Here is a 24,041-nt window from a genome sequence, read left to right on the forward strand (position 1 = left end):
AGAACTGATCTTAAGGCAGCTCCTTAGCAAGGATGCAAATAAAGGAACAGAAGGAAATTACCTAACCACACAATCAATGATAGGCTAATTCCACTCAATAAATGATGGCATTGAGAAGACAAAACTCTTTCCACAGAATACATTTATTTTCATATTTAGAAGGACTGACTTGTTGAGATTAAACCAGTAAAGATAAATAAAAGCCAGGCTACGTAACAACAATCTGCCCACCTACTGTGGGGAATTCGGGTGAAGGAGAAAGAATAGGGAAACATAATCTACAAAATATTCAGGACAAAAATATTTTGGTTATTACAACAGCCACAATTTGAGAACTATAAACATTAAATGTAAATTAGTGGTAAGTCCTGTGGTGTTCTTAAACTCGATGATATTTTAAAACTCTTCTCTGCCAAGGTGTTTTATAAACAAGCTAGCGGACTGATCTCTAAGGAAACCCTTGAAATGTATCTTTTAAAAGTAAAGGATTTCATTTTCAAAAGGTTATGGTGAAATTATTTGAGAAAGAAAATACTGATTGATTCTATTAAAAACTTAATTGGACAGAGTCATCAGATGTGTTAGAGGAAAATCTGCTTAACAAGACTGAACAGTGTGGTGCAGCAAAGCCAGGGAGATACGGATGGTCAGTGTGCATCACTGGTGTGCATCTTTCCCCCTGGCAAATGATGCTCTGCTTTACTGAAGCTGACACTTCTGGTGAGGAAGGTGGAAGTGGATGGCAATCACTGTTTCTATATTTTACTACCAAGGCCAGATTTAAAATACATACGCTGTCTCCGAAACGAAAGATACCAATGGACGTCGGATTGCAAGCCCTGATTTGGGTTAAGGGAAATATGACTACTATGAGTATTACTTCAGTGCTGTCACTGTGTATCTTGCTCCTTAATAGACTAGGCAGGGAAGAGAATTTTTTTTTTTTTTTTCAATTTCACCCAGACATTAAATAGTAAAAAATCTTCAACGACTCTGAAGTTAGAAGATGATACTTGGAATGTGATACTAAATTTTTTTTTATCATAGAGACGGTAGTTGTTTATTTGATTTTGCTCTAAAATTTTTCTACAGCAAAGCATAATCCAAGAGATTAAGCATCTTAAATGCGAGAGAATGATCAAAACACTGCTACCATCACCCGATCACTTCTGGTTTCACACCTGGTACATGGAGCACTCTGAGGAAAACAGAAGTCTGACTTTACCCTCAGTTCACAGCTCATAGTTCACATGGATAAGAAAGCCTGAAAGAATTCCTTGAGGAACATCTGTCAAATATGATGTATTAACCTACAGGATGATAAGGACGTGGGTAAGAGTTAGGGAATATTCTATTGTTATAAGATTTGTAACTTACTCTTCATGTCATTGATTGAAATGTGTCTTCTCCAGATGTTTTACTGCAATGAATACACAGGTCTCTACCATTCCATAATCAGTGTTAGTCCCTCAGTTGTGTCCAACTCTTTGTGACCCTGTGGACTATAGCTACAAGGCTCTTCTGTCCCTGGGATTCTCCAGGCAAGGATATTGGAGTGGGTTGCTGTTTCCTTCTCCAGGGGATCTTCCCGACCCAGGGATCAAGCCCAGGTCCTGCATTGCAGGAATATTCTTTACTGTCTGAGCCACGAGGGAAGCCCAATAATCAGAGGTGGGGATAAAAAGTAGTTTGACAGAGCTGGAAATCAGTTTCAGAGTTATATATCATATCAACCTTTGGGTTCTCCTGAAGTCAAGTAACACTCCCTGGTCTGCAGTTTCTAGGCCAGAAAAATATACACTAAGTTACATTAATTCTTCTCTGTGCCAGCTAGAATTACCAAAGATTTTGGGGGTATTTCTATTAGTATTCCCCGAAGAACAATTTCACAGAGTACTTTTAAATTGAACAAAAGTTACCTTGAAAAGAATAAAAAAGACACGGTGATGTGTTCTTTTGATGAATCTCTTTCAGAAACGAATCCTGACTATCACACTATTTTATGTTTTAAAATGGACCCTAGTTCTTTTATTCTGTTTTGTGTCCTCTTCAACAAACCACACTGAAGCTAGTTCTATAAACCACTCTGAAGTTAATCATAAAATATTTCTTGAAGAAGACATGCAGTTTACTTCAGAATAAACAAAATCTCAAATAAAATAACAAGTGAAATAGAATATACATGTCTTCATCACACAACCAATAATCTACTAAGAAGGTTCAAAATTCAAGACAAATATTAGTCATAAAAATGGCAACCATTTATTGAGCCTGTATTCCCCTACCAGTGTACTCGGCTAGCTTTTGATTTGCCAGTTATTACTAAAGGCCTGTGAGGGCAGAAACCATACTTTGTCTTTTTTATAGTTGTAACTTCAGGACCTAGTACAGTGACTGATTTACAAAAGAAGCTTAGACAAATGCTGAATGAATTAAAGAGTGGAAGGACAGATGGATGGATGGTTTGCTTGAATCCAAAGAAAATGATTTCCACTCGTTCTAACACGCTGTCTCTACGGGAAAAAATCCCAGAGATCTGAGCAGAGTCGAGATGATGATGCACTTCCTCTGCCAATTCTTACACATAAGGAGAGGTCCTTTATCCTAAGGACCTTTGTGTCTGCCTTTTCAGCACCTATTCCTTCTTCTTAACGCTGCAGGGACTCACGCTTTTACAGAGGTTAACTGCTTCCTCTTTGGAGATGGAGCATATGACTTAAGCTAAGCCAATCAGAGAATGGTCATCCTATCAGTACAATTCAGATGGCACATGAGGTCTTATTCAACTTTCAGTCAATTTTAAACAATCTTTAAGCTGTCTTAAATTTTATGTATTCCATTCTACTTTCTTTCTAGATTCCAGGATTAGGCCTCTGACTTAAAAACAAACAATAAACAGTCACTGGGGATTTTCAGCACCCTAAGCTGTTTAAAGGCTGCCCTTTGGTGAGCTCTGAACTTTGGTCCCTGTTTATTTTACCTGTTTGAGGATTAGTCAGAAAGTAGAGAATTCACTCAATTTTCTTTTTAGTGTTCCTTATTTACACCTCCTTCACAAACCCTAGCAGCTCATTAGACAGGATATTTTACTTGGTTAATGAGTAGAGCAGCAGGGTCTTAGGTGAGGCTCTTATGTGAGTGACGACAGGTCCTTTGTTAAGAAAATACAAAGCTACCTGCAGGCTTTAGTGACCCTTTCTTGGCCTTGGTTGACAGTCACATTTAGTTGATTAGATCTCAAAAGATTGGGATGTAAGAAACAGGATCAACAGTCAAACACACCTGGTTCTTTCTGGTGGTGGGTAGAGGGGGTCTGAAAGGTGCTTGGAGGGCAGTTGTAAATATTTAGATGTATTATGCTTATCATTTCCCTGCTTCTCTTTCCCAGTCTCTCAAATATACTAAAGCAATTCTGAACATTGTTTAATCTACACTTGATAATTTAAGAGGGATCTTCAGAGGTCATGGATCATAGATCTCTACTATTCATACACCAAAGTGTTGGTGATGGGGAAAGATAAATGGAGTAAGAGTTAGTTAATATGATGATGGACTAGCAAGCAGATATAAAAAATGGACATAAAAATTCAGACTTTTTTATATTTCAAATATATAATATCTAACGAAGCAAATTATGAGTAAAACACAAAGCCAGGCACACACACAAATCAGCTGAAAACAACAGGAAAGAACTCAGTTTTTCATATGCTTCCTCAATGTTTTGAGAAAAAGCTAGGATCCCAAGAGAGCTTTTATGTCTATAAATTTCTTTTTCTCTTCTAAATTACATTTAAATGAAACAAAAAAAGAAAGAAAAAACAATAATAAGCTTTGTTGGTAGGTCTATACCATTTTCATACGTTCGAGGGGAGAAGGGAGTAAACAAAGTTTCTACAACTGTAAGTGATGCTTAGAGGAAAATTCAATCACTGAGTGATGCCAGGACTGATTATTCTACTGCACTTTAAAAGCCAGGGATTGCAGTCTGTGAGTCCAAAGTGGTTTCATATGGACTGCCACAGTTGTGGTTTACGCTTGAAACTATAACCTGTCAAATTAGAAGCAGGCAAGACTATGCTCTTAACGGTTCCACTTTCTACTGTCTACAGTTTTGTCTACAAGTTCAGCGTTTTTTATCCAGTTTAAGTTCTGTTATTTGGATGAACAGAATCTCAAAACTACTCTTTGTTATTTTGGTTAGAGATTTTAGTTATGATTCAAGGCTTAGAGAAGCTGGCAATCTTAACTTTTCTTGTATAGATGAAGCTGACTTTCACTGCAATTCTATCAACTATTGATATTTTATTATCCTGGTCACCACTATGCAATATATAATATAACTATAGGGAAGAGAAATTTAAACCGTATGAGCTCCCAAGCTTTTTCTGCCCTACATTTCCAAATATTTGATTCATTTGAACATCTACCTTACTGACTCATCAGTTTTCCAGGCCCACAGTAGCCTGCTATTATGAGCTTACTGTTACAACATGCTCCATTTCTCTTCTTCTCCTTGATTGTGGAATGCCCTTCTGGGCAATAGGCTTGGTTGACAGAGATTTTCCTGTCAAAATTGAAAGAGCTACTTGTTCAATTTCACTAATGTTTTCTGTAGAGTCCTTCGTTAATAAATTTTTCTTAATGCCCATTTGTATAAGGTAAAAATGTTTAAAAAATAAAGCATAAACAATATTTGCTCTCTGCATAATGCATCATAAGTAAAACCATGCCACTAAACAATCATATCCTGTTTAGGCCATAATGACATCAGAAATATATGTTTATCATCTGCTTTGGACAACTGAGCATGTTTTTGGCCCAAGGCAAAGTTGAACTAAAATCATTTGCAGTTGCCTCAAACCAAGATAACCACACATTTCTAAGGTAATTGATACCTAAGAAGAACACTGCCTTTAGATCACAGCTCATGATCTAAGCATACTAATTCTTGAAAGAAGGCTGTTAAATTTTATAAAGCATGGATGTCTACTGGACTTCCTCCAAAATTTAACATGAAATAATTATATTTTTAGCATGCATAGAGACTATGATAAAGTCAGCACTTAGCACAATCTTTCAGAACTCTGGAATTACCTCTCTTGCCCAATTTAAAGAGAAGGGGAAAAATGGAGTTTAAAAAAAAAAAAAAAACCATGTAAAAGTATTATAAGAATACAAATGATAAGAATAACGCCTTATATTTTGAAAGGCACTCAAATGAAATGAGTCACTACTTTTGTTTTTCCAAAGTACAATATTTAAGGAAACAACTTTATGAATAAATAGCTAGGGTAAATAGAAGGCATACAATTTTTCTTATCCATTGTTAAAACATGCCCAGGGAATCCAAGCGCTTGTCACTGACATTGTTTTACAGCAATATAAAGCATGTAATTGCCCTGGATACTACCTTAGCCGGTGAGGCCAACCATAGCCTGTAACTACAGGCTGAAAAATATAGCTCTTCATACCATAAGTCAACACAAAAGCAGTAAGAATTAGTTTTGCCCACAAAGATAACTGGACAGTTTGGTACAAAAACGAAGTAAATTATTTAATTATAAACTAGCTTTTATTGAAGAAAATAATATCAGTAGAAGTCAAATCCAGAAGGAAGCTTAGGGAAATCTACCCATATTCAAAGGTGGAAACAAAGAAACGGGGGACTGAAGCTGTCTCCCAAAGTCAGCTATGAAGGCAGAGCTGGACATCCTTCCCAGGACTACCTCACTGCACAGCGCTGCTGCAGACATGTCCACTGATGTGGACAATTCAGACAAACTTTTAAAGGACATAAGAATAGAATACTCCAATATTATACACACTGCAATGGTTCTTCTGTTACTCTAACAAGGGAAGCATGTACTATACCTCCATTCTTTCTTGTTTAACTTCATCAATTTCATCATCTTCAAACATTGCCAAGAGTTCTCCTGTTTGGTCAATAGAGTTGAGAAAGTCTTGAGCGATTTTTTGTCTTTTGTTTACATTATTGCTGCCACTCAATTTGTCTTCATGAAGATAAAGGAAGGAAAAACAAAATATTCTTAAATAGGTTTACATCAGTCCTAACCATTGTTAAGTATGGAATACTGCATGTAAAATTCAAAACTGGAATTCTCTCAAAATAATCTTCAAAAGGAGAACCCTTGTATCCAAAATAAAGCATAATGTCTTACAGAATTGAATCACCTACTTACGTCATGAATAAGATTAAGTGAATAAAACCAAATAATCAATTACTACAGTAAGTATTTATAGACTGATTAAAATTTCTTACCAAAAAAAAAAAAAGGGCTATCAGATTTGGAAAAAGAATCCTGCTATGGCAAGCCCAATTGAGAAAATAAAAACAAAGACATAAATAAAGGCATTAAGATTGCAACTTGAAATTAAAAGAAGAAAATACTAGGTACATTACTATGACAATATATGTAAAATCTATGGGATGAGATTTTACTCTTTTTCTCATAAGATATAAAACTATCACTCTTACTTAAAAGCAAAACAAAACTCTAAGAAAAGTTACTGCAAAAAGTCAGGAAGGAATGTAACATACAATACATAATTAGTACAGTTTATTACACAAAAGTATCAGTGTGACTTAGTAAGAACTGGATTATTTTTTAATGTGACAAATTACATACTCATATACCAAATAAAGACAACCCTAACATTTTAGAGTGAGAATAAAAACTGTCATTCCCTGTTCCAATACAACTTTGTTATCATCCAACTCATTTGTGTTGCTACTGTCAAATATACTACATATCTGTATGCTACAGACTCAACAGTACAATTATATATATTAATACAATTACTAACACAGTTATATTTTCTTTTATATTTACCTACATAATTACATTTATAGATACCCTCTGGGAGGTGTGTGGGTGTGTGTGTGTATGCATGTGGATTTAATTTCTACTTGTTTCTATTAATATAATTTCTATTTCTTAATTGGTATTCTCTATTTTGTGAGACACTGTAACCATACTTTTGTTATATTTACTATGGTTTCTTTAAGTTTTTTGAATGTATTTATCAGTTCAGTTCAGTTCAGTCACTCAGTCATGTCTGACTCTTTGTGACCCCATGGACTGCAGCATGCCAGGCTTCCCTGTCCATCACGAACTCTCAGAGCTTACTCAAACTCATGTCCATCGAGTTGGTGATGCCATCCAACCATCTCATCCTCTGTTGTCCCCTTCTTCTCCTGCCTTCAATCTTTCCCAGCATCAGGGTCTTTTCCAATAAGTCAGTTCTTTGCATCAGGTGGCCAAAGTATTGGAGTTTTTTATACTCCAAAATATTTAATGTATTTATAATAGCTATTTAAAGTTTTCATCTGTGAAGCCCAACATCTGGCCCTCCTCAAAGGTACTTTGTCTTATCTGCTTATTCTTGTCCTTTTTATGGATCATATATATCTGTTTTTTTGCATGTCTAGTATTTTGTTGTTATTGATGAAAATGGATATTTTAGGAAATATACTAGAGCAACTGTAGATAATTCCCTTTCCTTCCTGGGGCTTGTTGTTATCATTCGCTTGTTTTTTTTTGTTTGTTTGTTTGGTTAGTGACTTGGCTGGACTAATTCAAATAAGTCTCTTTCCCTCTCAGTGTGTAGCCTTCGATGTTGCTCTTCAGACAGCACAGCCTTGAGCGTGTGAAGAGCTTACTCCACCACCAGGAATGACTGTGGTTTTTAAGTCAGGTTCTCTTTTGCTGTCACTTTTCTCTCCATTAAGTTTCTGGCTGGTCTGACTCTATTTGTATCATACACAGCTGTTAGCTTCCACTAATTGCTGGCTCAGAGTTCTGCTGTTTGAATAATACTATTGAGCACAAATTGCTCCACGGACTGATCTAAATAATTTGGGTCACTCTGCAGAGTCAAGGTTGACCAGCCTGTAAGTTTTGCTCTGACCCCAGGAGGGGGGTCTTCTTAGCTATTGCTCTTCTTAGCTACTGCTTTCTTTTGTTAAAACTTTAAGCTGGTGCACTGTTTTCTGTGTTGTTATTAGTATTAGAGTAACCAGCTTCCTCTTAATGGCTCACCACCAGGATCTCCATTGTTTTAAAACACTCTTAGTCAAGAACTTCCAAATGCTCTTTTCCAAAGAGTCAGTCCCTGCAGGAAGAGCTGTAGAGCTCTCTGCTATTAAGGCTCTCTCTTACTGGCTGAATCTTTGTAGTTCTGTACTAGAGCTGGAGTTGGGAAGAGCAATCAGTAGTCCAAGAAAGCCTGTCCTGGATCTAAGAGGGGGGACCTCATTAGAGATGGCAGACTCCTGTCTTCAAGGCTTGTCTCTTCTGGTGTGAAGCTTTATTCCCTGTGAGCAAGTCAAGATGTGGAGAAGGCAATGGCACCCCACTCCAGTATTCTTGCCTAGAAAATCCCATGGACAGAGGAGCCTAGTAGGCTGCAGTCCCTGGGGTCACTGTGAGTTGGGCACAACTGAGCGGCTTCGTTTTCATTTTTCACTTTCATGCATTGGAGAAGGAAATGGCAACCCACTCCAGTGTTCTTGCCTGGAGAATCCCAGGGATGGCGGAGCCTGGTGGGCTGCCGTCTATGGGCTCGCACAGAGTCGGACACGACTGAAGAGACTTAGCAGCAGCAGCAAGTCAAGATGGGACAACCTGAGAGCTTGCCTATTACTAGAGGATGAGTGACAGTCACAGTCCTTTTAGCTGTGCTTGCCTAGCTCTGAAGTTCTGCAACACAGAGCTGAAGATGAGAGATGCTGACCTCCTGCCCTTCCTGGGGTGAAACTGTCACCCTAGATTAGGGGGTAGAGAAGCAGGTGTCCAGTGTTCTTGGACACATTTACCCAGAGTAAAGCTTGTATCATTTTGAGCTGGGGCACTCTGAGCTGGAAGGGAGGAGACAGGTGATGAGAGCAGACTGTGGCTCAAATGCAACAGGTTCTCACTGTTTTTAGTGAGATTTAGTAGACTGTCTGAATATGTTTTTCCATTTGCTCTCTGCCCTTAAGAATAGTTTCTAGAGATTTTAAACTATTATTTTTCTTAATGCTCATGAATTAAATGTGTTTCTCTGGGCAAAGAGTCTACCACAGTCCTCACACAGCCATTCCAGAAGACCCACTTCAGTATTAAATGTATTTTACCTGAGTATTTTATTTTATAAATTATATGAACTACAGTGCACCCTTGAAGAACACAAGTTTGAAACACGTGTATCCACTTAAACCTGGATTTTTTTTTTTTTCCACCAAATGCATACTACATGACTCTACGTGGTTGGAGAATATGGGGACACAAAACAGTGTATATGAGGGCCAATTGTAAAGTTTTTGGCAAATTTAACTGTACAGACAGCTAGCACCTCTAACCTCCATGTTGCTCAAGGGTCAACTGTATTTTAGAAGTTTATATAAGGCACACAAAATTAGAAAATTTAAATGATAAAGTGGAGAGGTTTGAGATAAACTAAGGAGGAGAGGGCATCAAACTGACACATGACAGTGTGAGTGAAACTGAGTACTAGTCTGAGCTGCCCGGGGTTCAAAGCATCCTAACAGCCACCACTGATGCAGTGGCAGCAGTGTATCCGCTGCCCTTCATATGTCATAGTGAACTGCAAAGGCCAGTAATATAATTTCTGACTTTCAAATGAGAAAAGTGACCCTCAATGATGCTTCCAGAAAGAAAGCAGAGAATCGGGATTAATAGGAATTTAGGTCTGTTTGCTCCAAGTCTTTGTTTTTTATGCTCTCCATAAATGAAAGCATTTAAATTCATTTGGAGAACTATTTTGCAGGAGTTAAATTGTATGAGAACTGTAGGAATATGAAATAGACAATACTGATTAAATGTTTGATCAGTATTTTTTTTTTTGACACAGCTATTACTCTTGCGGATCTGTTGAGGATTAATGAAAGTAACTGGTTCTCTTTCAAAGTCAGTTAACTCTTTAGTTGGTTCTGAGCAATTTTCTGGAATTGTCCTTAGTACAGTAGAGTTTGTTTAGCTACTTTATCACTAGCAAAGGATACCACTATACAGTGACCATATTCAATAGAAAGTAGATGTGTTATTTCTAAAAACACAAACATTTATTTTGATTAGTAATATTATTTAGTAATTATCTGTTTTCAGCTTATCAGTATTTGATTTTTGCAACATAAATATTTTTTCTAAATATCCTAAAATAGGGAATTAAGTTGGAAAATCAGCTAAGGAAAAATTCCCACTTTGTGTCAGATTTTTTGTTAAGATTTCAAACAGCCCAGAAATTATACATTAAAATGATGTGACTTTACATTATAAAATATATCAGATACTTTCTATAATAAATTAACAAAAAACTATACGTGTCAATTTCAAAGATATAATAGTTCAGGCTCCCTATATTCACAACAGAAAAATTATGTTTTCTAAAATCAATTATGTTTTAAATTGGCACAATTTTCTCAGTTTCATGATATTCTGATGTAAAGCAGGTTATTTTATTAAAAGAAGAATTAAAATAACAGATTACTCTGAAGTCACACAATTGGAAAATCACAAGATTTAAGTACCAACTATATAAATATTTGGACAGTTACTAAACTACATATTTAATAGAAGGACATATATTGAACTCTGATGGGAGTTATCTACCTTGATTCTATATAAATGTGTCATCAGCATACAGGAGTCACATAAGTTTTAGTTTAGTGCTTTAAGTTACCTTCCAGAAGATCATCCTCGTCAATGCCTTTGACAATCTTTGATTTGTAGTCTCGGAAAAACATGTATTTTAGCAGTCTTCTAAGTTTTTTCTATTAAAAATATGAAATAAGTAAAGAAGAAACCTTACACATACATTCATTTTAATGATTAAGAACTACTATGATAACTAAATCCCCTTCATGGATCACAGCCTTGTCGTAGTGAAAGGGCTTGTGTAACTCCAAGAAGCCATGCCATGTAGGGCCATACAAGATGTAGAGGTCATAGTGGAGAATTCTGACAAAACGTGGTCCACTGGAGGAGGGAACAGCCAACCCATCTCTTTGCAGTATTCTTGCCAAGAGAACCCCATGAACAGTATGAAAAGGCAAAAAGATCTGACACCGGGAGATCAGCCTCCCAGGTCAGAAGGTATCCAATATGCTACTGGGGAAGAATGAAGGGCAATTACTAATAGTTTCAGAAAGAATGAAGCAGCTGGGTCAAAGTGGAAATGATGTTCAGTTGTGGATGTGTCTGGGGGCAAAAGTAAAATCCGATGCTGTAAAGAAAAGGTCAGGGGAGCATGGCGTGCTGCAAGTCAATGGGGTTGCAAAGAGTCAGACACAACTTAGTGAATAAACAGCAGCAACAAGAAGAGTGATAACTAAACAGAATAAACTTGTACCCCAGGACCACTGGAGAAATACAGCAATTCTCAGCATAGTACTATGAATACAAAACTTAGTCATCAAATTAAAGATAAAGGCTAAAACACAAGCATTTTTAAAAGCACATTTGAAAGTATTCAGATACTCCAGAATCACAATTAATTTTGGTTTTTTCTGGGTTTTTTGTTTTTTTTTTTTTTGGTTAAATTCCTTCTGAAGATTGCAATAAATATCACACTCTCCACACTAAGCTGACAATACTGTCTTTGCGGAATTTTGTACACCTTCAAGACCAAATTTCATTTTTTAAAATGATTTATAAACACCTATACAAAAGTTTGCAACAACTGTTTTAAGAAGTCAAGCACTTTCCTTTTTTATTTTTTTTTAATTCCCTGAGAATCTTTTATTTAGAAGAGTTGGTTTATGTTTTATATTTCTGGAAAACATCCTGTAATCTGAGAAACGTTATTTTTTATGAAACTCAAAGCTGATGAATGATAGCTGAGGCTTTTTTAGGTTTATTAGAAGACTACAATACCGCTTAACTTTAAAAGTAACTGATGTGTGTGCTCAGTCGTGTCTGACTATTTGCGACCCCATGGACTGCAGCCTGCCAGGCTCCTCTATCCATGGGATTTTCCAGGCAAGAATACAGAATTGGTTGCCAGTTGTATGCTTACACTTAGAGTAGATGATTACTGGTTTCTGGTCTTCAGGTTTAAGATTCCTAATGACAGCTGAAACATATTTTACAAAGCTCTTTTACATGCATTTTGATATTTTTGATAGCCCTGAGATACAGACAAACATTATCATCTTTTTTCATATATAGGGAAACTGAGGTTCAAGATAGTCTCACAATTAGAGCCAAGCAGGGCCAGAAGGAACACATAACCTTTGAACCTCAGTCTCCTTATTTACAAGGTAAGTAAAGTACTTACCTTAGAGGAACATTGTGAGAAATAAATCAGAAAATGAGCGAAGCTGTCTAGTGCAGTATGTAAAATACAGTGGGCAGTCAACAACTTCTACTTGAATATAAACCGGAATTATTAAGAGGAAAAAACATATACTTGCATCCAGGTCTTTGCTATCCCTCCTTTCTCTTTGTTCTGATTCCATTCAGTACTTTAGATTTGATTTTGTCTTATATTACAGTTGTGTAAACTACTTTAAATTCTGTTTGGAACATGTCAGCATATAAATAAAATTATTATTTTGAGGAGAAAGATGAGAACACTGGCAACTATCCTATTACAGCTATGTTCCTGGTTGCTTAAAAGATTCTGATTAAGAGTCCTCTGGCCAGTAGAAGGGCTTTGACAATCGGTGTATGTTCCTGAAGGGTCCATAGGATTTAAAACATTGACTCCTCCAAGAGGCAGGAAAAAGTGTCAACGCAGACTACTTTTTGTGCTGGCCTGTTTACCTCTGTTGATGAAAAAGAAAAAACGACTGGAGGTATTCTGCTAACTCCAGTTACCCAGCTGTCTCGGTCCCTGCTTCTCCAAGGGCACATTCAGGCTCCTTCCTCTCAGCACCATTTGCTGTATGGTGCCTACTTCTCCTTTGTCTTCCTAGTGAAGTCACTAGCTCCTGAATAGCCTTACTCTTCACTATCTCGCTAAAACCTTCCTTCGTATTCACTTCGAGAGCCATCACACTAATCATGATTTGCCTTGATTACTAAGCCTGAACCCTGGTTGCTGCTGCTGCTGCTAAGTCGCTTCAGTCATGTCCGACTCTGTGCAACCCCATAGACGGCAGCCCACCACGCTCCCCCGTCCCTGGGATTCTCCAGGCAAGAACACCAGAGTCGGTTGCCATTTCCTTCCCCAATGCATGAAAGTGAAAAGTGAAAGTGAAGTCGCTCAGTCGTCTCTGACTCTCCGCGACCCCATGGACTGCAGCCCACCAGGCTCCTCTGTCCATGGGATTTTCCAGGCAAGAGTACTGGAGTGGGGTGCCATCGCCTTCTCCGGCACCCTGGCTAGTTCCATTCTAATATAACTGCATGAGTTTCAACCTAGGCAGAAAACCTCCATTCCACTACATTCTACAGACTCTCCGTCTAACCACACAACCTTAAAATAATCAAAAGGCTCAAAATGCTTCTTCAACTCAATGATACAGATTTCTTAAACCAGATTATAGCTTCTTGATAGTAAAGACATTTCTTTTCTCTTTATAGTCCTCATAGCACGTAAGAGTCAATGAACTAAAAATTCATAAAATTCCATGGTAGACTGGTGGAGGTGCAGTTTGTATATCCCACGGCATAAAGAAGAGAAAATCCTTCATCCAAGTTTAGTCAATCTTCAATCAATCAGAAGGAAAGGTTTTTATGAATACAAAGTAATGGGTATCAGAAAGCTATGTTCACAGGATATCCTGAGGGTCAGATGGGATGCCTTCTGATAAAAACTTGAGCCACAAACATACAAAAATGGCGAAAGAAAAACAGGTAAGTGTAATTAAAAGACCAGGGGAAAAGAAAGAGAAATGAAAGCTGGAGCATTAGGAACTAAGCCCTGGGTGCTCATCTGGGTTAGCAGCTACCACAACATGCTCTGGTTACTCAGCTCGTTTCTCCACATATAACAATCTTTTAGATGAAAACTACTAAAAACACACAGAAAGTCACAAAATGTTTTCAACTAGCTACTCATGGAAGATAGTTATGACAAAATTATATGCTTAAATAGTTTAATATCAGAGTTCAAAGATAGATTTCTAGCAAATAAAAAAAACCCTAAGTAATAGAGTGTATATTTTGTGCTATTGCAATATTCATCTTGATTGATTTGCCTTTTCCTATTAACCAGTGTCACAGAAAAACTTTGTATTTCAAGAGAAAAACTACTCTATGAACGTCTACAATCCTGTATAAAATTAGAAAAATAAATATGCCATTTAGTTATATCCCAGTTACCAGAACAAAGTACCCAGTCAAGATCTAGTGAATTTTACGTAGCAATGAAAATGTCTAAATAGACATGTTAAGGATAAGTGAGAATTAGTTGTCAGCAGTTTTACATAAGTGCCCTTGTCCATGTAAAAATAAAAATTAAAAAAAATCAATTCTGTTGTAGTAAACCACTTTGTTGTGCAAACTATGAGGACCCAAACATGAGTTCAACACTTATGATTCCAATATGAAAGCCATATAACAAGGGTAGCTTCCTTACATAAGTGTAATTAAACACAAAGTATGGCATTTCAATACAGTGAAATTCTTTTACATTACCTTATCCTTGCGCATCAGAAACAGAAGATCTTCAGCAGAGATTACTCTTGCTCCCCGAAGCTGAGAAACTTCAGCAGCTTGCTGTAACTAACAACAAAGGAAATTTTTCTTAATAATCTAAATTAAATATACTACAGTCACGGTGTCTCAAGAGAGATAAATACACTAAGAGTTAAAAATCTTTGGGGATCACCCAGCAATCACATTACTGCTTTAAAAAGCAAAATGTCTTATGTTTAATGGTATAAAAAAATGCAATTAACTTATATGCCCACCTGTAACTGATACAATAAACAGAAATCCTTGATTTCTTTCATGCAAAAGAAAAATCAAGTGCAGCTTCCAGAAATGCATTAATGCACCTGAAAATAATTTTATGAAATTTTATCCTTATATCCATGTGAGCAATGGTTTTGCTCAGTATCACTGGTTGAATAACTATATTATTAATCTGAGTTCCCATGCTGGTATGATTTGAAATAGGCCCATTCAGAACTTTAAAAGATCAACAAAAACAGTAGCTGTTTCTAATATCCAAAGGAAAAAAAAATAGTTTTAGTTTTGGCAAGTCTTCAGTGGGCAAAGGATTCAGTCCATAAATCATAATACTGGACCGCATTAATTTCTTTCCACACTAATCACATACACACAAAAAGTTAACTGTATCTGGAATGCACAACACAAAACATACTGCATGAAAAGTTAGATTCCCCTTGAAATGTTCATCTGGGCCCTTCTATCTACAAAGTTGAGAGTTTTCTGGAATTCAGAAGTCCCAGAAACACAATCTTACTTGAAAATGACCTGGAAAATAAAAGAATGTGAAAAATGATAGTTCTATTTTTTTGGCACAGGCAAAACCAGTTTCTTATTTTGATTAGTTAGAAGGAATATAAAATACATCCAGCTGAAAAAAATAAAGATGCTGGAGAAAACAGTACAAAAATGTGCCTGTAAGTTCTTCCAAATTTGATCAATGGTGATTGCAGCAAACCAACTCTATCCAATATTATAAAAATATTTACATACAAAAGCTGTTCCTGAATGCATCCTTCTTTGAAAGGAATAAATCTAACACATATTCCTAAGAACTAATCTTTTAAAAGTGACACACTGTTATCTTAACAATTACAAAGAAATCAAATAGTGCATTTGTACTAAAGAAATTCTGGATGTTCAAGCAATTTTGCTAAGTAAGCTTCAAACCTCGTCTAAATACACAGACTATGAAACAGACTATAAACTCCCTATGTGTCAGCCTTACCGCTGAATTTCCTGGATACTGGTGGTTGGTATATAAACATAATTCACCTAAATATAGAAATTTAAATTTAACTGTGAACCATTTAAAAAGAAATCTTGGGGGAGAGGTTTTTAAAAAGATGATATATCTGCCCAGAAAGAAACTAAGTTTTCAGTAGGAAAAACGTGAACATATTTTTCTAAAAATTGGAAGAATGTCAGGGAAATATGTGTGTATGTGTTTTTTCCAAAGAAAAACATTTCTGTCACAGCATAAAACACACACAATCAATGTGGAGCAGAATATGGACTCAGTATCCACTTGTCTGGACACATACAGAGAACTAGAAGGCCACACCATCAGGTAACGTTTTTATTTTCTCAGACGAAGGATGGTATTGATTTGAAAACTTGAAAATACGACACAGATATAAGCAATTTTTTCTCATGTTGAGGAAAGATCATGATAAGTATACATCCCTAAGTAGTCTTCCCAATAAATCAACTGTTTATCAACCCTACATATAAATAATCTGTATTTATAACACTCTCCAAAATGTTAGTTTACAAACACACTCAACTAGGGAAAATGAAAATGGAAAATAAAGACTTGGAAGAGTCAGCCATTCAAACACCCTTTCAAAACCAGTACACAACTATCATGGGATCTGGAATTTATGTCTCAGTTATGTTGTCATAATTAGCAGGAAAACTTTATCTTTAGGTTTTGTCTATCTTATTTACTGATTTCCCTCACCTAACCTGTACCCTCACTAGCACTGGCTCTGCTGGGCACCTAACCTAGTACCCTCACTAGCATTGGTTCTTCTGGTCACCTAACCTAGTACCCTCACTAGCACTGGTAATGCTGGTCACCTAACCTAGTATCCTCACTAGCACTGGCTCTGCTGGGCACCTAAACTAGTACCCTCACTAGCACTGGCAATGCTGGTCACCTAACCTAGTACCCTCACTAGCACTGGCTCTGCTGGGCACCTAAACTAGTACCCTCACTAGCACTGGCTCTGCTGGTCACCTAAACTAGTACTCTCACTAGCACTGACTCTGCTGGGCACCTAAACTAGTATCCTCACTAGCACTGGCAATGCTGGTCACCTAACCTAGTATCCTCACTAGCACTGGCTCTGCTGGACACCTAAACTAGTACCCTCACTAGCACTGGCAATGCTGGTCACCTAACCTAGTACCCTCACTAGCACTGGCTCTGCTGGGCACCTAAACTAGTACCCTCACTAGCACTGGCTCTGCTGGTCACCTAACCTAGTACCCTCACTAGCACTGGCTCTGCTGGGCACCTAACCTAGTACCCTCACTAGACTGGCTCTGCTGGTCACCTAACCTAGTACCCTCACTAGCACTGGCAATGCTGGTCACCTAACCTAGTACCCTCACTAGCACTGGCTCTGCTGGGCACCTAAACTAGTACCCTCACTAGACTGGCTCTGCTGGTCACCTAACCTAGTACCCTCACTAGCACTGGCAATGCTGGTCACCTAACCTAGTACCCTCACTAGCACTGGCTCTGCTGGTCACCTAACCTAGTACCCTCACTAGCACTGGTAATGCTGGTCACCTAACCTAGTATCCTCACTAGCACTGGCTCTGCTGGGCACCTAAACTAGTACCCTCACTAGCACTGGCAATGCTGGTCACCTAACCTAGTACCCTCACTAGCACTGGCTCTGCTGGGCACCTAAACTAGTACCCTCACTAGCACTGGCTCTGCTGGTCACCTAAACTAGTACTCTCACTAGCACTGACTCTGCTGGGCACCTAAACTAGTACCCTCACTAGCACTGGCAATGCTGGTCACCTAACCTAGTATCCTCACTAGCACTGGCTCTGCTGGACACCTAAACTAGTACCCTCACTAGCACTGGCTCTGCTGGGCACCTAAACTAGTACCCTCACTAGCACTGGCTCTGCTGGTCACCTAACCTAGTACCCTCACTAGCACTGGCAATGCTGGTCACCTAACCTAGTACCCTCACTAGCACTGGCTCTGCTGGGCACCTAAACTAGTACCCTCACTAGCACTGGCTCTGCTGGTCACCTAACCTAGTATCCTCACTAGCACTGGCTCTGCTGGTCACCTAACCTAGTACCCTCACTAGCACTGGCTCTGCTGGGCACCTAAACTAGTACCCTCACTAGCACTGGCTCTGCTGGTCACCTAACCTAGTACCCTCACTAGCACTGGCAATGCTGGTCACCTAACCTAGTACCCTCACTAGCACTGGCTCTGCTGGGCACCTAACCTAGTATCCTCACTAGCACTGGCTCTGCTGGTCACCTAACCTAGTACCCTCACTAGCACTGGCTCTGCTGGTCACCTAACCTAATACCCTCACTAGCACTGGCAATGCTGGTCACTTAACCTAGTACCCTCACTGGCACTGGCTCTGCTGGGCACCTAACCTAGTACCCTCACTAGACTGGCTCTGCTGGTCACCTAACCTAGTACCCTCACTAGCACTGGCAATGCTGGTCACCTAACCTAGTACCCTCACTAGCACTGGCTCTGCTGGTCACCTAACCTAGTACCCTCACTAGACTGGCTCTGCTGGTCACCTAACCTAGTACCCTCACTAGCACTGGCAATGCTGGTCACCTAACCTAGTACCCTCACTAGCACTGGCTCTGCTGGTCACCTAACCTAGTACCCTCACTGGCACTGGCTCTGCTGGGCACCTAACCTAGTACCCTCACTGGCACTGGCTCTGCTGGGCACCTAACCTAGTACCCTCACTGGCACTGGCTCTGCTGGGCACCTAACCTAGCACCTTCACTAGCACTTGCACTGCTGGAGCTCCACAAGAAGCCTTGAACCTCATGAAGTGAGTCCTCCAGATGAAAGTTATCACTGTTACTGTAACAAGCCCAGCTGACCCCGACATGTCCCATGCTCCAAAACAACCTCGGCCACAGTATCACCACCTTTTCTCTGCCGACTAAGGAGAGCAAGCTTGTTAACTAATGACAGTGTTTGCACTCAAGTGTGTACTGCCCATTGGCTAACTTCAAGAAATTTTACGAGAGAGTAAAGCTCCTCTTCGACAACACAGGCTTAAAAAGCAAGTCAGCAGGAGGCTGGTTCAGTTCCACCGGACACTGAGCTCAGGATCAAGTGCATTCAGTGTGAAAACAATACTAGAAACAGGAAACCAAATCACAAAATATTTCTAATACCTTCAGTGTCAAAAAAAAAAAAAAAAAAAAAGCTGATTCTATATGGTAAGAATCCCTTAATTTTTTTCCTTGAAAATAAATGGAAGTTGTACTTCATCATTCACTGTGGCAAGTCAAATATTTCTGGCAGTATTGAAAATGACATGATAGTCCATTTTATGATTTTTTATTACAATGGAAGTAGCATACATTTAATTGCATTATAAAATATATAAGAATTGACAGAACATGGGAATATTTTAAGACCAATAACTAGTTGAATGAGTATACAGAATAAACTTTCTTAACTATACAGATAAAGGGATGGTGACAGGAAACTTACAGAGATTTACTTGTAACTCAGTAAAATATTTTGCTAAAAGATATTATTCTGCAATAGCAACTCATTTAAAGCATTGATTTTTTTCCTGATAAATATTATTTCCATTCTTTCAGTTCAGTTCAGTCACTCAGTTGTGTCCAACTCTTGGCAACCCCATGAATCACACCACGCCAGGCCTCTCTGTCCATCACCAACTCCCGGACTTCACTCAAACTCATGTCCATCGAGTTGGTGATACCATCCAACCATCTCATCCTCTATCGTCCCCTTCTCCTCCTGCCCCTAATCCCTCCCAGCATCAGGGTCTTTTCCAATGAGTCAACTCTTCACATGAGGTGGCCAAAGTACTGGAGTTTCAGCCTCAGCATCAGTCCTAGCAATGAACACCCAGGACTGATCTCCTTTAGGATGGACTGGTTGGATCTCCTTGCAGTCCAAGGGACTCTCAAGAGTCTTCTCCAACACCACAGTTCAAAAGCATCAGTTCTTCAGCGCTCAGCCTTCTTCACAGTCCAACTCTCACATCCATACATGACTACAGGAAAAACCATAGCCTTGACTAGACGGACCTTTGTTGACAAAGTAATATCTCTGCTTTTCAATATGCTATCTAGGTTGGTCATAACTTTCTTTCCAAGGAGTAAGCGTCTTTTAATTTCATGGCTGCAGTCACCATCTGCAGTGATTTTGGAGCCCAAAAAATAAAGTCTGACACTGTTTCCACTGTTTCCCCATCTATTTCCCATTCTATTCTTTAGTGTAAACTAAAAATACTATATTTAACTGTTTAAAAGAAAAATATTTCCCCTAGCATATTAACACTTATCATGTTTGCATTTTAAATATTTTGCAATAGTTTATTTATAGGCTGAGGATAAAGTTTAAACTTTACATGACATCTTAAATGCCTCATCTTTGATCCCACAAATAAATCTCTTCTCAACTTCTCATTGTCATCAATGATGCTAACATTGGAAGATTCTCACTCTCTTTTATTTTCACTAACTTCCGTTGATTTTATTGTTTTAATTGGCTCGGGGTCTTGAATTTGCTGTCTGCTTCCACAGTATTCATTTGAACCTAGGCCTCTGGGGTTTTTGCTTTGTTGTTATCAAGTCATGTTCAACTCTTTGCGACCCCATGGAATGTAGCCTTACAGGGTCCTCTGTCCATAGGATTTCCCAAGCAAGAAGACTGGAGTGCATTGCCATTTCCTTCTCCAGGGGATCTTCCTGACCCATGTGTCCTGTGCTGCAGGCAAATTCTTTACCGTGAGCCACCAGGAAAACCCTGGAGTTTTTGCTTATTGCTTTCTAAACTTCAATGTCTCCAAATGGTGATGTATCTTAGATTAAGTGTTAACATGATCTTCCTCAAATATAATGCCCACAACTTGTGTTCCGGGATCTGTGATAATCCACTGTTATCTGACTTCAATGTGGTTTATAAAGATCAACTCACAGATATTCCCTATACTTCATTCTTATTAAATTTGTTTTTCTGTCGTATTTTTCTACATTTATTCTCCGGTAAGTTCCATTCTGTCTTTATGCCTTTGTGCACTTATGACAGTTCATTTTATGTGTCACCCTAACTGGGCTACCGCGTGTCCAGACATTTGGGCAAACATTCTGAGTGTGACTGTGAGGGTATTTCTGGATGAGATTAATATCTTAATTCCTAGGCTAAGGAAAGCAGATTGCCACTCCTCTCCACCAGCCCCTGCTAATGTTAGTGAGCCTCAACCAATCAGCTGAAGAGGGATCTCCTTCTGCTTAACTGCCTTAAATGGGGACTTAGATCTTTTCTAGCCTTTGGACTTGGACTAAAATATCTCCTATTTCTCAGGCTTTTGGACTTGAACTGCAGTCTGCCTCCCCTGGGTCTCTGGCTTGCCAACAATGGAAATTGGGATTCTTAGCCTCCACAGTCATGTGAGCCAATTCCTTATAATAAATCTATGTACACACACATACACACACGTGTACACACACACATACATGTAACCTATTGGTTCTGTTTTTTTCTGGAGAATCCTAGTATAATACTATACTCAAGTTATAAGAAATTCTTGATTACTTATGGGATACAATTTCACTGTTTTTGTTTTTCCTCAGAGACTCATCAGGAGTCTGCCAGATTCTCTTTAACAGTTACATTCTGGATTTTTGTTCTCTTGATCTCTTTTGTTCTCACTTAATTTATTTTCTTTCTTTTGGTAGAGCACATTCCCTGGAAGTTTCTCTCTTTTGTTTTTAAGCATATTCATAATAGCTGCTTTATAAAATCCCTGTCTGCTGTTTCAGCATCTGGGCCATCTTACAGTCAGTCACCCTGTTGTTTTTACTCTTGGCTATGGATCATGTTTCCTTGTTACTTTGTATTTTAAGAATACTTTGATTTTATCTGAGCTATTGTAAATGATACATTGTAAGGACTCTGGGTTCTGTTATATTCCTCTAAAGAATAATGATAACTTTTTTTTTTTGTAATGATACATTGTAAGGACTCTGCATTCTGTTGTGTTTCTCTAAACAATACTGATAACTTTTTTAAACAGGCAGCTAACTAAAATGAATTCAATTTGTAGTATTTACAGTCTTCCTCCAGTGGTGGGATACAGCTGAAAAATACCTCTCATACCTTCCTGAGAAAAGATGTGTGGAAAACAAAAGTTTTAAAGATTCTATATGTCCAAAAAATCATTTATGCTACCCCGATATTCAATTTATAGTCTACCCAGGTATAAGATTTGAGATTTAAAATAATTTTTTTTTCTCAGAAATTTAAAAACACTGTTCTATCATATTCAAACTTAAAATGTTACTGCTGAGAAATTCAGTTTGTTTGTTTGATTCTGAAACTTCTGTGATTCCCCCACCAGCCCCCTTCCTAAGAAACTTTTACTATTTTTCTCTTTGTACCAGAATTTATTGCTGGTACCAGAATTTCATGCTGTTATGCCTTGATGAGGCTCTTTCTTCATATATTTTCCTGGACACAGGGATATTTTAACTCATATATTCTTGTCCTCCAAGTCTGGGAAATTTTTTTAGATTACTGTGAAAATTTCCTGTTTTCTGGATTCTTTCCAGAATATCTATTAATTGAATGCTGGTGGTCTTTGTGTGTGGGGTCTCTGAGTTCTTTCTGTTCAGTCTCTCTGGAACCTACACTGTTTTGTCAGAATGGCAAAGGGGCAGCTGGCTGCCTGCGTGGTTGTGGCAGGGCATGGGAATAAAACTGCTCCATGACTTTTTAGTGATGATGCTCTCGTGTTTCCAAAGGTATCCTGAATCCTGATTTGTGCCCCCCTGTTCCAAGCTTTCATCTTCTTCAAATCTGTTAAACTTTTAGCATTTCTATCCACTTTTAAGAGTCCATAATTACTTGACATATCTCATCTGCTATTTAATATCCCACTTTTTTGATCTTGATAGATTTATGCTTTTAAAAATTATTTTGCTGGCATTCAGTGGGTTTCTGAGAAGGTTTGAAGACAAGCAATGTCTTACCCATGTTTAAATGAAAGCTGATGTTCTCTTTATATGCTGACATTTACTAAATGTACTATCCCATGCTTCCTGCCTTCTACATATCATCTCATTTAACCCTCACAACAAACCTAAGAGAGATGTCAAGGTACATAAAACTTGGACTAAATAATAAATGCTCAACATTAAGCCATTCATCTTTCTCTCTAAGATTAATTTCTTATTCAGAACACATGAAGGTATGATCACTAAACAGTCTTACATTGCATAGAAAATCTACCCACAAAAACATTAATTTGCCTTTGAAAACATTTTCACTGCTGGCAAATAAATGGTTGCCAAAAAGAGGTTTGGATCAAAACATTCACGTCAGTTGCTTCATGGAGACACAGCTTAAGGACTGAGAACTCAGCAAGTGTTAGAAAGGAAATAGATTTGTAACTAAATGCAGTCAACATTCAGACTATTATAAATGTAAGATATTTGACTTAATCCGTTCCTATCATATGATCTCCTTGTTCTATTTTGGTAACTAGTCTTCCACTGTCCTAGACATTTGAAACATAAACAAGTGCATAAACTGGTTAAAAGATGTGCCAAATTTTTTAGAATTTCATTTTAACTCTTCTTTTTAGAAGACTAAGTCAAACACAGTCAAGTGTTTAAAAAATATGATAAGGCTATAATTACCAGTATCTCATGATTCAAAGAATTCATTTTTATTTATATATGCATTTGAAAGAATGACCAATGACAATCAATATAAGCTTGGAAAGCTTAAAAAAAGGTCCAATAAGAACAGCAATCTCGACAAGAAACTAATTCTTTGGTTATTCTTATTTAAATGTGAAAGTGGCAGAACAACAACCATTTGAAAGTTTTCTTTTAAACTATTTTGCATGTAAGTTATTTGTAAGTAAATTTCAAGTTTAAACAAATCAAATTTTGAAGGCAAAAAGATATTTTGAAAAATTTTTAAAGTTGAAATTAAACTAATAAACTAGACTATACTTTAAATACATGATGAAAAATTATACTATACTCACAATTGCACTCATCTCACACGCTAGTAAAGTAATGCTCAAAATTCTCCAAGCCAGGCTTCAGCAATATGTGAACCATGAACTTCCTGATGTTCAAGCTGGTTTTAGAAAAGGCAGAGGAACCAGA

The 24,041-nt window shown here is 37.9% G+C and overlaps 1 protein-coding gene across 40 annotated transcripts in view; it reads right to left on the reverse strand.

Moving 5' to 3' along the window:
- SUPT3H (SPT3 homolog, SAGA and STAGA complex component) overlaps window positions 1–24,041 on the reverse strand; it is a 442,887-nt gene that overhangs the window by 166,375 nt on the left and 252,471 nt on the right. For 34 of the 40 annotated variants that reach the window (XR_015153255.1, XR_015153253.1, XR_015153252.1 and 31 more), the window contains 3 exons: window positions 14,604–14,690; window positions 10,702–10,792; window positions 5,872–6,011 (listed from right to left, as the gene is read on the reverse strand). Coding sequence is in view for 30 of the 40 variants with exons in the window: in XM_086371946.1 (XP_086228072.1) it covers window positions 5,872–6,011; window positions 10,702–10,792; window positions 14,604–14,690 (318 nt within the window). In the remaining 10 variants the exon portion in view is untranslated. The remainder of the gene's footprint in view (window positions 1–5,871; window positions 6,012–10,701; window positions 10,793–14,603; window positions 14,691–24,041) is intronic. The other 6 variants (XM_086371955.1, XM_086371954.1, XM_086371963.1 and 3 more) reach the window with 1 other exon arrangement.

The sequence above is a fragment of the Bos grunniens genome, chromosome 23, assembly GCF_055505025.1.
Source record: "Bos grunniens cultivar Pamir isolate PY7600 chromosome 23, Bosgru_T2T1.0, whole genome shotgun sequence".
Lineage (NCBI taxonomy): Eukaryota > Metazoa > Chordata > Mammalia > Artiodactyla > Bovidae > Bos > Bos grunniens.